Source organism: Macaca nemestrina, chromosome 5 (assembly GCF_043159975.1).
Source record: "Macaca nemestrina isolate mMacNem1 chromosome 5, mMacNem.hap1, whole genome shotgun sequence".
NCBI lineage: Eukaryota > Metazoa > Chordata > Mammalia > Primates > Cercopithecidae > Macaca > Macaca nemestrina.
The window spans coordinates 158,282,953-158,299,619 of NC_092129.1; the positions used below are offsets into that span (position 1 = coordinate 158,282,953).

A 16,667-nucleotide genomic window follows, 5' to 3' on the forward strand; every position below is an offset into this window, starting at 1 on the left:
AGAACAGGCCAGGTGTGGTGGCTCACATCTGTAATCCCAGCACTTTGGGAGGCTGAAGCGGGTGGATCACCTAAGGTCAGGAGTTTGAGACCAGCCTGGACAACATGGTGAAACCCCATCTCTACTAAAAATACAAAAAATTAGCCAGACCTGGTGGCACATGCCTGTAATCCCAGCTACCTGGGAGGCTGAGGCAGGAGAATTGCTTGAACCTGGGAGGCAGAGGTTGCAGTGAGCTGAGATTGAGCCACTGCACTCCAGCCTGGGCTACAGAGTGAGACTCTGTCTCAAATAAATTAAATTAAATTAAATTAAATTTAAATAAATAAAATAGTCCCATTGAGGCAACAGTCAAAAATTGTCAGCAACACAGGATGCAAGAGGACAATGGCATAAGAAAACTATTTTTAAGGATACAAGACCATATAATGCCTCACACTTTAGGGGAAATAAATAAACTATTTAGAGAATTTAAAAAAAAAAAAAAACAGGAGATGTAATCAGAAAATGAGTGGAAAATAATAGTATCAATTAACTTGATTATATTTTTGTTATCTTAAAATTAAGGATAAAAGAAAAGAAAAAAAAAGAAAGACTATCCATAATAATCAATAATAAAAAGTTTTTAAGAAATGCCAAAACAGGGCCAGGTACAGTGGGTCATGCCTGTAATCCCAACACTTTGGGAGGCCGAGGTTGGGTGGATTGCTTGAGCCCAGGATTTCAAGACCAGCCTGGACAACATGGCAAAACCTCATCTCTACAAAAAAAAAAACAAAAATAAAACATTAACTGCACATGGTGGCACGTGCCTGTAGTCCCAGCTAGGAGGCTGAGGTGGGAAGATCACCTGAGTCTGGGAGTTCGAGGCTGCAGTGACCCATGATTGTGCCATTGAGCTCTAGGCTACAACACAGAGTGAGACCCTGTTTCAAAAAAAAAAAAAAAAGAAGAAGAAAGAAAAGAAGAGAAAAAAATGAATGCCAAAATACAAACTGTTTGTTTGCATAGGGATGGGTATGGAGACGGAAGATAGGACCAAAAGGAAATGAGAGCCTGCCAAATATTAGCCCTATTATGAAAAAGATAAATGTTGATAAAATGTATACATCTCTTTCAATTTATATAGTTCAATATGTATCTACTATAAATAGATACATTTAGCTATGTATTCTTAAATCTCTCTAGCTATATCTTTTGATCTACCTATCAAGATAGCTATTTCAACTTGAGCATGCATCGGAAGAATAATGTTTAAAGGGTAATACAGATAACTTTCATAAACCAGTAGAAGAAAACTCATTCTCTTCAAAATGAATCCAAAACTTAAAAAAAATAAAGCACTGCAATAGAAAATACGAAATAATATGGGAGCAATAAATCTTAACAAAATAATAGTGACGATAGATGAAAGTATGTTAAATTTGCCAATTAAAATACGAAGACATTCTTTATCTATATAGGCTTATATGATACAATAATATGTCGGTTACATAAGATACCTTGAAAAGATGCAGAAAACTTTGAAATAATAGATCAGATTGAAAAAAATCAGTTAATTTTGAACTATAAGAAACTAGTAAGCTTAATATCTGATGAAAATAGAATTTTAAACAACATGTATACAGTAGAAAGATAAAACTGATTATTTTTATAGAGTAAAATGATTACTTTTTTGGCTATGTATAAGTGTGTTTTTCCATATTTGTTAAGTGATTGAGTCTACATTATTTTTAACATTACATTTTAAATGTTACAAAACAAAAAAACAAGAGCAATAATTTACAATTACTTTGAATTTTAATTCCTTAGGATCCAGAATCCGCCTGGTTTAAAACCTTCATCCTGATGGCAGCCATTAATGTGACTGGCCTAATTTTCTACCTTATAGTTGCTAAAGCAGAAATTCAGGACTGGGCTAAAGAAAGACAACACACACGTCTCTGAAGGTGAGAAGTGATCAGATTAAGGACAATTTTTGAAACTGGGAATTCAGGAGAGAGAGGAATTAAGGATGACTCCTCAGATGGGGAGGAATAAGGGGCAGGTTTAGAGAAGAGGAGACCATGTTAAACCTGAGAATATTAGACATCCTGATGGAAATGGCTGTGGGACTCTGTGGGATGCTAAGGCTGGAGATATAAATTTGGGAGGCTGGGACTCTTTAACATCAAAAGATGAGGATGAAAAAGAGAAGTTTGCAAAAAAGACTGGGAAGGGCCTTCAACGAAGTAGGAAGAACAGTTGTAAAATGGAGACTCGAAGTGAAAAAGATTGGGAGCAAGGACCTTTGGCAAGTGCTATAATATCAAGACATTAAATTATATAAGGTCTAATAATTTACAAATGGGTTAGGCAAGAGGAACTTTAAAGGTAACCCTGACTAAAATGATTTTCAAATGAATGATGGAGACAAACAGTCCATTAAGGTGTGTTCAAGGTATGATACTGTGCTTTGCTTATGTCAACTCTATCAGTGGTAAATAAATGGTAGGAGAAATGTCTCTTTGTAGAATAATTTTGGCTAATGCATAAATAAGAATTGATAGATGTGGAATATCCTTATTTTGCAACCCTCAATAAATTAAGAGATCCAGGTGTTGAATTTCAATGATCATTAGTATCACAAAAAGACAGGCATGAAGACATTGTACACCTTCTGATGAAAGAACACACCACCACTAATGTCTTGCTAAGAAAATCAAGCTGAATCTCATCAAACCTTGGATACAGCTACCATTTTGGAAGAAGTACAGAAAATAGAGAATATGTTCGACAAAATCCGAGTGTATCATTAGCAAATCTAAACTGTAGGAGATTTTATAGGTCAAAAGGCTCAGGTTCTTTAATAAATAAATTACATATAAAGAAAAATAGGGAGGCTGAGGCGGGTGGATCATGAGGTCAGGAGTTCAAGACCAGCCTGGCCAAGATGGTGAAACCCCGTCTCTACTAAAAATACAAAAATTAGCCAGGCGTGGTGGCAGGCACCTGTAATCTCAGCTATTCAGGAGGCTGAGGCAGGAGAATCTCTTGCACTTGGGAGGCAGAGGTTGCAGTGAGCCAAGATCACTGCACTTTAGCCTAGACGACAAAGCAAGACTCCGTCTGAAAAAAACAAAAATGGGGGTAGAAATGGATGCTCTAGATTAGAAAGAACTTAAATGACAAAACAAATATTTAAATATTGGCAGAATGAAACACTATGAAAGTATACATGTGAGTGATAAGTCTATAAAGAAATACAGACAAATAGATTATTATAAATGTCAAAGAAGTTGTTACTTTTAGGGGCAGGGAGGGAGCATTTGAAGAACTTCAGGAATCCTGGCAACATTCTATTTTTCATGTCCAGGCTAGTGATTACAAACACTTATCCTATAATAATTCATTGAGCCAAATATTTGTGCAATTTTCTGTGTCTCTGTGTTTTATTTTATAGTATGAAAAGAGAGATCAAGAGAGAGAGAATATGGGCTGAGGAAACTGAGACAGTCAGGATAGGCATTCCTATAAAGGAAATCAGAGAAGAGGTGTGGTAGCTGTAGAGGGATGGAGAACCAAGGAGCGTTTTGTTTGTTTTTTGTTTGTTTCCGAGAAGCTAGATGCCATAGCATATAAGGTGATGGTATAATTCAGTAATGAGGTTCCACAGTATAGGAGATAAGGCACAATGACAGAATTAAAAAGTACTTGACTCATCTGGAAAGGATGTAATTCAAGCACCACAACTTGGGTTGGCCTTGGGCAGAAACCTAGAGCTTATCCACAGTGGCAGAGAGAACGCAGTGTTGTGTATGTGATGAGTTAGTATGTAGGTTGGCATCTCATCTGTGCAATAAGCAATGAGGTTCTCAGTTAAGAGAGAGGGGCTGAGAGACAAGGAAATGAGGAAAACACATATTGGTAAAGAAGGTAAAATTATCATAATGAGCAGCTGATATGGTTATCTACTTAGAAAATCCAAGTGGGTTGACTGGAAAACTATATAAACAATAATGAATTCAGTAAGTATCCTGGAAAATTTATTGATAAATATTATATTAATATTAATAAATAAATTTTTCACCTTAAACAAAAATAGCCAGTTAACAAATTTATTGGAAGAAATTATCCAAATGATGTTTGAAGAAATTTTTTTTTTAAAAATAGGATCTCACTGTGTTGCCCAGGCTGGAGTACAGTGGCACAATCATAATTTACTGTAGCCTCAATCCCCTGGGTTCAAGTAATCCTCGTGCCTCAGCCTCCCTGGTAGCTGGGACTATAGGCATGCAACACTACACCCAGCTAAAGGAGGAAAATTGATAGTGTCACTCAAAAATGAAATTTAGTCAGTATTAAATTGATCCAGTATTGCAAGTACTAAAAATTTCCATAATAGTGTACTCACAAAAATTTACCAAGATGCAAGCATAACTCAAGATTGTTGATTTAGAAATGGCAAAAATCTGGATATGGAATTAAGCATGTTTGTCAATGCAGCCTTAGTTAATACATTTTGTTTAAGTGAATGGAATATAACCAGTAATTTAAAAATACAAAAGCTTATCTGAATATTTTAATGTAGAAATATCTGAGATTGTCCTTACAAATAAGCATATAACAGCACTAGAAAATATCCCATAGACATTAGCAAAGGTTTATCCTCTATTTCCAAGGCACAGAGTGTGGCACAGCTATGAGAACAATCACTTTACTTTATTCAGAATCCATAAATCTTATCTGTTTTTTATATATTTGACCTATTAAATTTGAAAGTTATACCAAAGTTTTCCATTATTACCTCTATCCATTTTTCTTTTTATGTCTGCTTTGGCAGTTACTATTGAGTACTGTATTCTGATGTTACAATTTCAAAAAGATTTTGATGAGTATATCTTAATTTGAAATTTACTTTTGACTTTATAAATTTATGAATCCTTCCCATTTCATAATTTTTACTTTTAATTTACTTTCTGATATTGATATGACAACCTTAAATTGTGGGTGTGGGTGTGTGCTTATTTTAGATTCCCTGGAATACTTTTGCATTGCCTTTAAATTCCACCTTCCTGAGTCATTTTATTTAATGTTTTTCTTACAGAAGGTATATAGCTGGGTTCAATTATTTCACCCACTTTGAGAGCCGTCTCCTTTGTATAGATGACTTCAGTCCAACTGCGTTTATTGTCATTACAAATATACTTCATTTTCTAGCATCTTATTTTCTATTCCCTTGAAAAAATCCTCCTTATCTTTTTGGTCCTTCTCCTCCTCCTGCCTCCTTGCCGGCCTCTAGTAATTTAGATTTGTAGAATATTCTAAATTTTGATTGTGCTTATGCTCTCTAACTCTTCTTTGAAAATGTGTTCATTTTTTCCATTTACATGCTATATTCTTTTTCTGCTTTTTTTCTCCTTCCAAAATATCAAACACATTCAATGTTTCTAATTATTTTTCTTTGGTTCAGGCTAATTCTACGTAAGCCTGTAATTCCCCAAAGATGATGTGGGTAGAATTTCCTCCATTCTCCTTTCTGTTTATCTGGTTGCCCTTGGCATCTTTCCATCAGGCTGGCAGTGGAGGTTTTAAATTCTCATTTTAGATATTAGGCTAAATGGCAGAGGGGCTCTGGGAACACCAGTATGAATAGTGCCATAGTGCAGGAGGTATTCTGGGCCTTGCTGTTTGTGTTGCTGTGCTGATGGTTGTTTCTTCAACAACCTGTATCCTCAGGGCTGTCAGTCATTCAGCAGCACACAGACATTTTGTTTGTGGAATCAGCAGTATTTTACCTGCCATTCTCAAACTGACACATTGCTGCAAAGCTGGTTACCTTACAACTTTGCCTTGTAATTTTAGAGGTTGGAAGAAAATAAGAAAAGGCAGAATCATGGCCTTGCGTTTCTCCTGTAGCCTAGAAGCCATTGCCAATGTGCCTGGCGCACCAGGATTGCAAAGGTCCATTGATTCCCAGATGCCCTGCCTCCTACCCAGCCTTACCCAGGAGGAAGTCGCTTCACAGTCCTGGAACTGCTGTTTCCACCTCTGTCTTCCCTCTGAATGTACCGAGATCGTGAGTTTAGTAGACAGCTGTGAGCTGATTTCCAATGTCACCCTTTTTTTTGGCCCTCAGTATTCTGTATTTATTATAGCTAATAGTCCTTGTTGATTTGGGTATGAGGTAGTTCTCTAGGTTTTGTAATGTTCTATTTTTGTTTCTTTAAATTTATTTCAGTGGATCCCAGGGACAATAGATGAATAAGGGGCATGCATTTTGCTTGTGGTAGTTCCTTTACAGCAGGGCTTCTCAATCTCTTTTGTGTAATAAACCACAACTCAGAAAATAATGTGGAGGATTCTAAAGGAGACTAATTATGTTGAAATAGTTATCAAGATACTAAAAAGCATGTTTATGATAACATGATTATTATTAGTGCTTTAGTTTTAAAATAATATTGAACAAAACAAAGTATTTTGAGATATTAGTAATCATTGTCTGAATAAAAGTTCTCTGAAAAGAAATTTAGAGGAAAGAGGCTATCCCAGTGAACAGTTTGTGAACTAGGGAGAGACAGATTTAAGGTGCAGCCTAAAGAACAAAAAGAGAGTTTATCATTTATAGAGGAAGTTCCCTCCCAGGTTCCCACTCAGGTCCACTTAGGCACATGCATGATTCAGATTTGCTTGGTTCTGAGAGGTTGACACTTGCTGAATTCTGATTTGTCAACACAGGCCACAGTCTATTTGTTGGTTCAGGCATATAAACAGGAACAAGCAGCTATGAACTAAGCTATTAACTTAGAAGGTGTGTGGGTCTTGTAAAAACTCAAAGTGCATGTGTGACCTCTAGTCAACAAATGACTGCCTTGCTCTATTTTGATTTTAAGCCCATTTAGCCAATCAGCATCCAACTTGAAGGATTTGTTCTTTCATGGTTCACAATTGTAATGTCATAGGAAAATACCTGTGATTTTTATTGATATTTAAGTCCTCAGTATGACCACTGTTGTGATGTATTGCCTACATTCATAATGGAAGGAAATGTTAAATTTTAGTCAAATGTTAAGGAAATAAAAATGTAATTTTTCTCTATGTAAATGCATAGATCCTAGATTAAGAATCCTTGCTATCTAGTATTCATTCAGACAGTAAATAAACGTATTTAAGCACTTTTGTAGGTGCTGGGATAGAGCAGTGAGCAACATCGTCAGGACTTCAGTGCCTAAAAGAGCTTCACGTTTTGATAGGGGGAAACAAATAGCTATATTTAAACAGGATAATTCCATGCACTGATATACTAAAAAGAACATGAAATAGGGTAACATGATAGAGCATCTTCAGGAGGGCTGTTTTTGCTGGAGGTCAGTGATTCCAAGGATGAACAATAATGTGCCTCTTTCGCATCACTGAAGTCTCAACACAAATGTCACCTACTGGGCAAAATTTGTTCTCACTTGAACCCTGGGACAGGTGCTATCCCAGCACCTGTAAAAGTGCTTAAATGCTTTTCTTTACTGTCTGAATGAGTATCAGAAAGCAGGGATTCTTAGTCTAGGGTCTGTGAATTTACATACTCTGGGAAAGAGTATTCCAAGCATAAAAAATAACCAAGAAAAGTAATCTGGGATGGGAGTGAGCTCAGTATTCCTAAGAGCGAGAATGAAGGGCAGCGTGGTTGGAATCTTGTGAGTAAAGTGAGATAAACTGTGTAGGTGGTTGAGGTTAAGTGGTTAATGTAGTGCTTCCAGGTCATGGCAAAAGCTTGGTTTGCATCCAGTTCTATCTATAATCAAATCCGTTGGATACTTTTGAGACGAGTCACTTTCCTGATCAATGATTTATAAAGATCATTTTTGCCACCTTCTAGGGAAAGGACTTTAGGAAAACAAGAGTAGATGCAGGGAGACCAGGACAGAGGCTGTTTCAGAGGTTCAAGTGAGAGATGTTGGCCATGCAGACTATGATGTAGGCAGGGGATATGGTGAGAAGCAGCCAGATTCAGATGAGTTCTGGAGGTAGAGCAGGCCAGACAAGGCAGGGAGATTGTGAACTATGCAGAAAGAGAAGAAACAAAGATAGGACCTAGATTTTGGCTTTATCAACTGAAGAGTGTTTATTACTGAGATTGGAAGGGTTGACGAGGAGGATGGCATAGGATTTTGTCCACATTAAATTGAAATGTTTCAGAGATCAAAAGGAAGGCTCTGGTTTTATAGCAAAGGTTCCTGCTCAGGTTCTCATCCAGTTCCTCTATGCAAATGAAGGATGTTGGGTCAGCATGATCCTGATGGGGGTCTTTTGCAGACAGTTGTTAAAACAGGCTAGAATAATTTCAAAGGGGAGTCAAATGTATACCCCAAATATGTGGAAGATCATTAACACTTGTAAATAGAGCACAGGAGGGATCCTATCCCGAGGGAAGCTGGCTGGAAAGATCTAGAAATTGGAAATTTCACCAGTCATTCCAGCCAGTAGGCTTTATGAAGATGTGCTTTTCAAAGATTTGAGGATCTTGGATGTTTCGAATGCAGCCTGACTGGAAGTATTTGCCCAGGTGCAGATGAAAGTGTTAGTGACAGCCCAAACACCATCTTGTGCAGTGAGAAGATAGTCTAAAGTAATGTGATTATCTAGGACCACATGAGCAAGGGAGTCTCGGGATCTGTTATGCCCTTATTGCTCAGGCACTGGAGTGGGCAATTCTGTAAACAGTGCAAGAAAAGTTTCTCTTCATATATTCATTCCAGGCAGAACCTAGTCCAAACCAGGATCCCAAAAACCTTCCTAATCTAGCTCCTTCATTAGGGTTAGCCTTCCCAGGTAAAATACATCCTTGAGAGTGTCCACACTGTCATTTTTATAATCTGAGGGCTTGTCATCAGGGTAGCCATCAATTATTGATAGAGCTATTTTACACTTGGGATGCGATAATGATGCTTCTAGGGATTTTAATAATTGTGATGGGAGCAATGATTTGATCCAGAAAGCAAATGCCTGCATTTGTTCATGTCCTGAGACAGGGATAGGAAAATTCTTGACTATGGTAATTGGAGCCAAAAACATAGCCTTTGTGGGAACACAATTTCCTAAGAGGTCATGAAAATTCAAAGACCCATTTACAGGCGAGAGAGAGGAGAGAATGTGGTCAAACCAAGTGCTAGTCTTAGGTAATAACAGAGTGGATGATCAAACTGACAGACTTGGAAACCCGTGGGAAAGGTACTGGCTATCAGGATGTACCAGTATACTGAAGAAGGCACTACAAAGGTCAATAGCTGAAAAGTATTGGCTTAGTCAGGAACTACTGGGTGTTGAGGAATGACTATGTTATTGATAGCCCTAAGATACTGGAAAGATTGCTATCTTCTACTGTTGGGTTTACAGATGGAGACAATAGGAGTATTGTAAAGCCTGGTGCAAAGGACAAGTTTCTTTCATATAAGGTTGTCCATTATGGTCTATATACGAGCCTGGGCCTCAGATTCAGGGTGTATAGCTTAACACTGGGGAGGGGCTTATTATGGTTTACCTGAATCTTGATCAGAGGTGCTGAATGTGTGTGACCAACATCAGTATTGGATTGTGGCCTAAGACTTTCAGGCAGCTCCTGGAGAGCAGGATGGATAGCATTGTGAGGTTAACTACACAGATGGTAATTGGAGTAAAAGCTGTTTCTGTGGCAAAGTCTCCTGGTGAGGATAGCTCAAACATTATTTCCTCTCTTTGAGAGAAAGAAATACGGGTCTAGTAGGTTTCTAAGCCTCTTCCTAGGAGGTATAGAGAGGCCAATGGGACAATTGAAAAACAATGACTGCCAGTAAAGGGTCTTAGTTGGAAGGGGATAGGCAAAGATTTAGGGACCATGATAGGCTCAGCCCAGCCATCTGAATGAGTTCAGAACTACAGGAAGGGGACATTGAGAGCATGCCAAGGCTAAGGATAGATGGAGCAGCCCCAGTGTTGGCCAGTGCTCTAACTAGTTTGTCCCCAATTCTGATATATAATTCCTCTAGCCAGTTAATTTTAAGAAGGAGAAATCCCCTGAATGTCCCAGAGCATTCCTTGACTGGAGGAAGAGTGCCAGGGGACTTTATTGGGATTTAGTTTTAGCCAAATATTGGAGGAAATTAGGGTAAAATATCTACTGTATTCTACAGGCAGACAGCAAGAACTTGAAAACAATACACAGGGCTAATAACAGGTATACTTTAGTTTTACTTAGAAGCATAACATTTTCTCTCCACATTAATCATACAGAAAACCTCAGATTTTAGAACCTCTTGAGGCTAGGAAGTCAAACCAAGCTAGGATTTAGATTTTACTTACAATCTTAGAGTTCTTGGGCCTGCCAGGAACATTTACTCATTCACTGTAAGGCTGGTAACTCTTGAAGCCAAGTATTTATGTACATTCTTAAATATGACATTTCAGTTAAAACTTTGGTAATAAAACTAATGTTTCCAATTGTATACTATTTATAAAGAGGGAGAAAATTTTATTAAACTCAGATAAATGAAACCAGAATATTCACAGTTTCTGAGTTTTGAAAGAATCAAGTAGAGAGTAAAAGCAAATGCTTCCTCTTTTGTTCAAAAAAGAATATTTTACCAAATTAATGAAAACTATAGATAGCTGATGAAAGAAAATTTCCTTGAATATGAAAAACAAAACATATAAGTAAAGAACCAACAATGTTTTAAGTAAAAGTCATTAAAAATTATCCTTATCAGTTATTTAATTTCAGGTAATTTGTTTTGCTTGATCTTGATTAACAGTTTCACGAAAAGCAATTCTGAACTAAAGCCAATTGAAAATGCTACCAAAGAATAATTTATTTTTATTATTTATTTATTTTTTTAGTTTTGAGACAGGGTCTCCCTCTGTTACCCAGGTTGCAGTGCGGTGGCGAGATCATGGCTCACTGCAGCTTTGACCTCCCAGGGCTCACGCAATCCTCCCAGCTCAACCTCCCAAGTAGCTGGGACAATAGGCCTGCACCAACATGCCCAGTTAATTTTTTGTATTTTTTGTAGAGACAGGGTCTCACTTTGTTGCCCAGGCTGGTCTCAAACACCTGGCCTCAAGTGATCCTCCAGCCTCAGCTTGTGTTGGGATTACAGGTGTGAGCCACTGTGCCCAGCTCCAAAGAATTTAAAACATTAACTGTGAATGACAAAATCCCCAAACAGCCATGGTCAAAGATCTGATGGGAGTTTACAATTGACAAAGGAATCTGGGTATTTCTGTGGCATACTACCATTTAGCATAATAATGATAATCGTGAATGATAACACATACCATGACAAACCAGAATTTTAGGAATCTCATACAGTTTTGGAACATATTTTAATAACACATTTACACAACTATAAGTTAAAGAAAGTTGAACATTTCTTTTTTTGACAATGTTTCTCTATGATTTACAAGCCTAATCATTTACTATGTCTACAAGATCAAAAAGACTTAATTTAGGATTTTGATGCTGAGGAAACCCACCAAAGATATCAAAAGTTTCAAGGTACTTGATGAAACAGAATCATAGGTCATGATGAGATAATATTTATTCATCTAACTGGAGTGATAATCAATAGACTTCAAAAGCAACAGAGAAAGTTCCATGGATGTAAAAACCTTAATCCTTTTAAAGCTCAATTTTCCTAAGTAATCAAAAATCTAGTAAGGACAACATGAAGCATTGGAACTTATTTCGGTAAAACCCACAATTTTTGTTTCCTTGGTCAGTTACCTAAAAGGCAAAGAAAAAACCTGCTGTAACATGATTGCTTCTCCTTACAGAAAACCTATTTAGATAACTTGGGTGTTAAACCTGACTTTAAAAAAGGGCACTTAAATTTAATCAGGCACAAGAAGAATGTTTCCAGGACTATGAGAGTATACTATATTATAGAGGAATGTAAACAAGAAAACTAGTACTTTGAGCAGAGGAATGTGTTGCTCTTAGAAACAGCATGGGATGTCCTAGTTACATGAAATAATTCAGGCATATCAAGAAAAGCCAAGCCAAAATAAGTTGTACAAGGGTAAAACACTGCTATTCTAGACCTTCAAAATAAACTCTTTAGCATCAGTCCATAACAGCACGATTGGAACCAGAAGAAGTTACAGGAACTGATGAAAAGGTTGGAGAGTCATGACAACAGCCAAATAAGAGATATACCTTTTTCAGGGTCAAAAGAAGGAAGAACCTGAAATTAGAGAAACTAGACAGTTATCAGGAAGAAATGTGACAGGAATAGAAACTGTTTGTAGTTTAGAGGATGGCCGTTAAACAGATTTCATAATTAAAATCAAACCTTCTTGCAATTTTACTGAGAGCAAATTAATATTTTCAGAAAGCCTTGTTCTAACACAGGGGACCAAGTTTTTAAGTTCTGTGTCACTGTGTTTTTAACATCAAAGTTCAATCCCTAGAAAAACCCATAAAAGATTTGCTTCCAATCATAGGCAATCTGATCACAGAGAAAATTCCTTTTATAAACTGTGTTTTCATAAACCTTAAGACTTACTTAGACTATTTATGAAATGCTTGAAATTTCTGCTTTGTTCTATACTTCTTCTTTCTTAAATAACCACTCATTTTACTCTAAGACAAAAATTTACCAAACAAAATTCTTTCCTATATAAAGTTATTTTTTCCTTTAAACTTCCTCACCAAAAATACATTGTATTCTCCTCATACAATTGGAGACAGAATTGTCTTTCTCTTCATTAGTAGTTTAATCACACACATTAATTACAATGTTAACTCTTAGCAACTCTAATTTCAGTGAAAACCTAGGAAGTAAGCAACTTTTAACTATCAATCACATACCAGTAATCCATGAATACACATTTTACCATGTCCAGATCATGGGTTTTCTAACAGAGCAACTCTTTAAACCAAATAATTTTATTCCTCTGAAATAAGAAGCCAAAAGCATCTGAGCCTCAACTCAGATTCAGCAACCAGAGTCTCAGCATGGTATTTTATCTGGAAATGATCCAGACATTCAATGAACATCCGTCATTTAATTTGGCTTAGCAAAACTCTAAGGGTATAGTTACCAAACCGATTTGAGAAACCTTCCCAAGGAAACATATTATAAAACATAACCATTATCAAAAGTTCATTTACAAACTTTTATCCGATGCACATCTACCCTAACCATTCATTCTTAATAATTATGCCTGGAAAATATCACGAGATATCAGACAAATCTAGCCATCATCTCAAGGTAAATTTTCTATCAACCAATTTTACATTACTGCCTGCCATCCAAGTGTCATAAAAGTAAGAATCTCAAAGTTAAATACATGCCTATTTTGTTGATAACTCAGAAAACACAGCCATGTCCATCAAACCAACCATTTTAGATTAGCCCCATTCATCAGAAGATTACTAAGTCACATGAACTTGGAAAATATTTGGCCTTATTTGCTTAATTTATGATTACTCATTTAGTTATAAGCCAATTTGGTACTGTAGACAACATACAAACAGACACATACAAACATATGCACAAAAATACAGGCAAACACAAAGACTGTGTAGCTTTAATTTTAAAACTCTAGCCATGAATCAGGTAAAACTCATTAGTTTAAACGGACAGTTGGATTCAAATTGCATCTCTGTAAGTGGAACAGGTTGAAATTTATCTGTTCCACATGGCTGAAGCCCTTATCAAAATTTAGAGAAAATAGGGTAGGAAATGTACATCTCAAGCAAAGGGAAAACTCAAGCTTCTCCAAGAAGTTGTCTGGTTGTGTTACAGGCATACAAAAAATGAATGCTTAAGCAACACAAAATCACAGGAACACATGACAAGATTTGACAAGAAAACATGCAATGAAAACACGTAATGAGTCCAAGAGAAAATTTAGAAACTTTTCCAAATAACCAGGTGAACAAGTAAAAGAGGAAGGAAGGAATGAAAGATAAAGCAGAGGTGTTTAAAAAAAAAAAAAGAAAAGGTGCAGAAGACAGGCAGACCGACAGGAAAGGGGGCCCAGTGGAATAAAGTTTTTCCAGAGGATTTTTTGCAGCTTTAGTTCCAGTCTCGGAAGTGCTAATCTCACTTTACATTTAATTAAGGCACTGACTCAATTTGGAATTATTTTCTGTAAGAAAGGCAATGGTAGCCTCTTGATTCTGTTTACAACTTTTAAAGTGCCAATTGATAAAGGCTTCCCATTGTCTCTGAGAGGTTCGCTTTTTCTTTGTGTGCACAGATAGGCACGTTTCAGAATTTCAAAAGAGTCCTATTTTGGCCAACAAAATTAGAGCTTATCGTGGGTAATTTTTGTTCAGAGACCTAGCCAATTACAACTCATTGTACCATAATTTTTGCTTATAAAACCAGCTGGAGTCCCAAGAAGCGGCTGATCAGCCGGGAAAAACTTACAACACGGGCTACCCATTGCACCGACGTGATGAAGTCATCCCTTCCAGTACCCATAGTGCCAGCATCCCCACAAAACCTTACAGATAGGCCAAGTCCTAACAAAACCCAGGGCCAGTTGGGAAAGTCTCCTCTAGAGTTGGATGGTCAGAGCCAGGCAACTTGAAAAGCCCCCAGCAAACCTGGAGCCAACAGGGAATGTCCTGTCGGGGGTCTGGATGGAGGAAACTGGTTGAAATTGGAAAGATCCCCCACTAAACCCGGGGCCAAAGGGAATGTCCCCTCTGGGGTCTGGATAGAGGGAATTACTAAGGCTAGGAAACTGTCCCCCTCCTCCGAACTGGGGCCACAGGTAATAAGTCCTCTCTGGAGTCCAGATGGAGGGGCCTACAGGGAAAGAACAGTCTCGGAGACTTCAACCAAAGCGTGGGAGGTCTGAATTTGAGAGGACTTACCCAACCGTTCTCTCCCCTCTGGCAACACTGAGAAGACAACTGAGTTCAAGGGGCTCTTGCAGGCACACACCACCGATGGTTTGTTTCAGGACAGGACTTCAAATCTCACTTTTGATGCCAAGAATGTGAACAAAAGTTTTCTGAATAGGAATTTGGAGGAAAGAGACTTTATTCTGGTGAACAGTTTGCAAACTGAGGAGAGGAAACCCAGGGTACAAAACGAAGGCGGATTCCAGAGAACGAAGGGAAGGCTCAGTTTTCTGTTTTGTTTTGTTTTTGAGACAGAGTCTTGCTCTGTTACCCAGGCTGGAGTACAGTGATACCATCACAGCTCATTGCAGCCTTTAATTTCCGGGCTCAAGTGATCCTCCCACCTCAACCTCCTGAGTAGCTGGGACTATAGGCAAACGCCATCACGCCCTGCTAATTTTTTTTTTAAAAATATTATTTAGATAGAAATGGGATCTTGTATGTTTCCCAGGCTGGTCACAAACTTTCAGCCTCAAGCAGTCCCCTATCTTGGTCTCTCAAAGGTTTGAGATTTAAGACTGAGCCACCACGCCAAGCCAGTCTGTTTTTATAGCAAAGATTCCCTCCTGCCCAGGTTTTGTTTTTTTGGAGACAGAATCTTGATCGGTTGCTCAAGCTGGAGTGCAGTGGCAGGATCTCAGCTCACTGCAACCTTCGCCTGTTTCGCGAGTAGCTGGCATTACAGGTGCCTGCCACCACGCCTGGCTAGTTTTTGTATTTTTAGTAGAGACAGGGATTTCACCATGTTGCCCAGACTGGTCTCGAACTCCTCACCTCAAGTGATTCACCTGCCTTGGCCTACCAAAGTGCTGGGATTATAGGCGTGAGTCATCGTGTCAGGCCCCACCTAGGTTTTTAATCAGGTTCATTTATGTATATAAAAGATTGAAACATGTTTAGTTGTGATTGGTGAGTGTAGATGATTTCTGATTGGTTGACAAAAGTGAGTTCTGGTTGGTCAATACAGCTGAACCCTGACTGATTGACTGAGGCTGCTGAGCTCTGATTGGTTGGTTCAGGCGAATGCTGGAAGTCCCAAATATAAAACGATGCAGGTTTTCAGGGAACTGAGAGTATTTGTGTGACTCCTACCTGGTCAGAAAATCGCTTCTTGGCTGTATTTTAAACTTAGGCCCAGTTAGCCATCTGGGATCCATCTTGAAGAATTGGCTTGAAGGATTCACAATTGTTCACTATATAAATAGATTTTTAACAGTAGATTTAGGTGAATGTGTTTGGGTCTGTAAAGAGAAATGGACTGTACAGTTCTATTCCTTGAAGGCAGAGACAGAGAATGAAGCCATGTGAGTAGTAGGAAATGTTCCCTCCACCTTTGCACCTGCAAGTGGACTCAGTCACTTCACAGGCCTATTTCTCCTTCAGACATCATCACAGCCACATGGGCAATGGGCAGGAAAGAATTTCAGGACTGTGATAGTATTTTAACTTCCTGCAGGCCTTTAAAATTTTCTGTGTTAACCAATTAAAGTATTCAGTGGCTTTGGAGTCATCCAGAAGGTGTGAGCTCACACAGAGCCAAAAAGGAGAGAAAGAAGAGTGAATGTTTCCTTCTAGACAATTTATAGTCTAGTTCATTTGTAGACTTTTATTGCATGGCTTAAGTGAAGATTTGGGTTTGTTTTCCAAGTGTTTGAATTTTACCAACGTTGTTTTTTAAAAAATAATTTGCATTTTCCTCTCTGACTTAAGATACCAACTTTTAGTAAAAGAAATCTCTATATATTTATGTCTATTTCTGGACTTAATATTTAGTTTAATATCTGTTACTAGACCTATT

At 37.8% G+C, this 16,667-nt stretch overlaps 1 protein-coding gene across 6 annotated transcripts in view; it reads left to right on the forward strand.

Annotated features, from left to right (window-relative positions):
- The window catches only part of LOC105482565 (solute carrier family 17 member 1), a 62,208-nt gene that overhangs the window by 29,198 nt on the left and 16,343 nt on the right, over positions 1-16,667 (forward strand). For 5 of the 6 annotated variants that reach the window (XR_011623955.1, XM_071097492.1, XM_011742742.2 and 2 more), the window contains one exon: positions 1,813-1,949. Coding sequence is in view for 5 of the 6 variants with exons in the window: in XM_071097492.1 (XP_070953593.1) it covers positions 1,813-1,947 (135 nt within the window). In the remaining variant the exon portion in view is untranslated. Of the gene's footprint in view, positions 1-1,812; positions 1,950-5,898; positions 7,843-16,667 lie in introns of those variants that run through there. The other variant, XM_071097493.1, reaches the window with a different exon arrangement.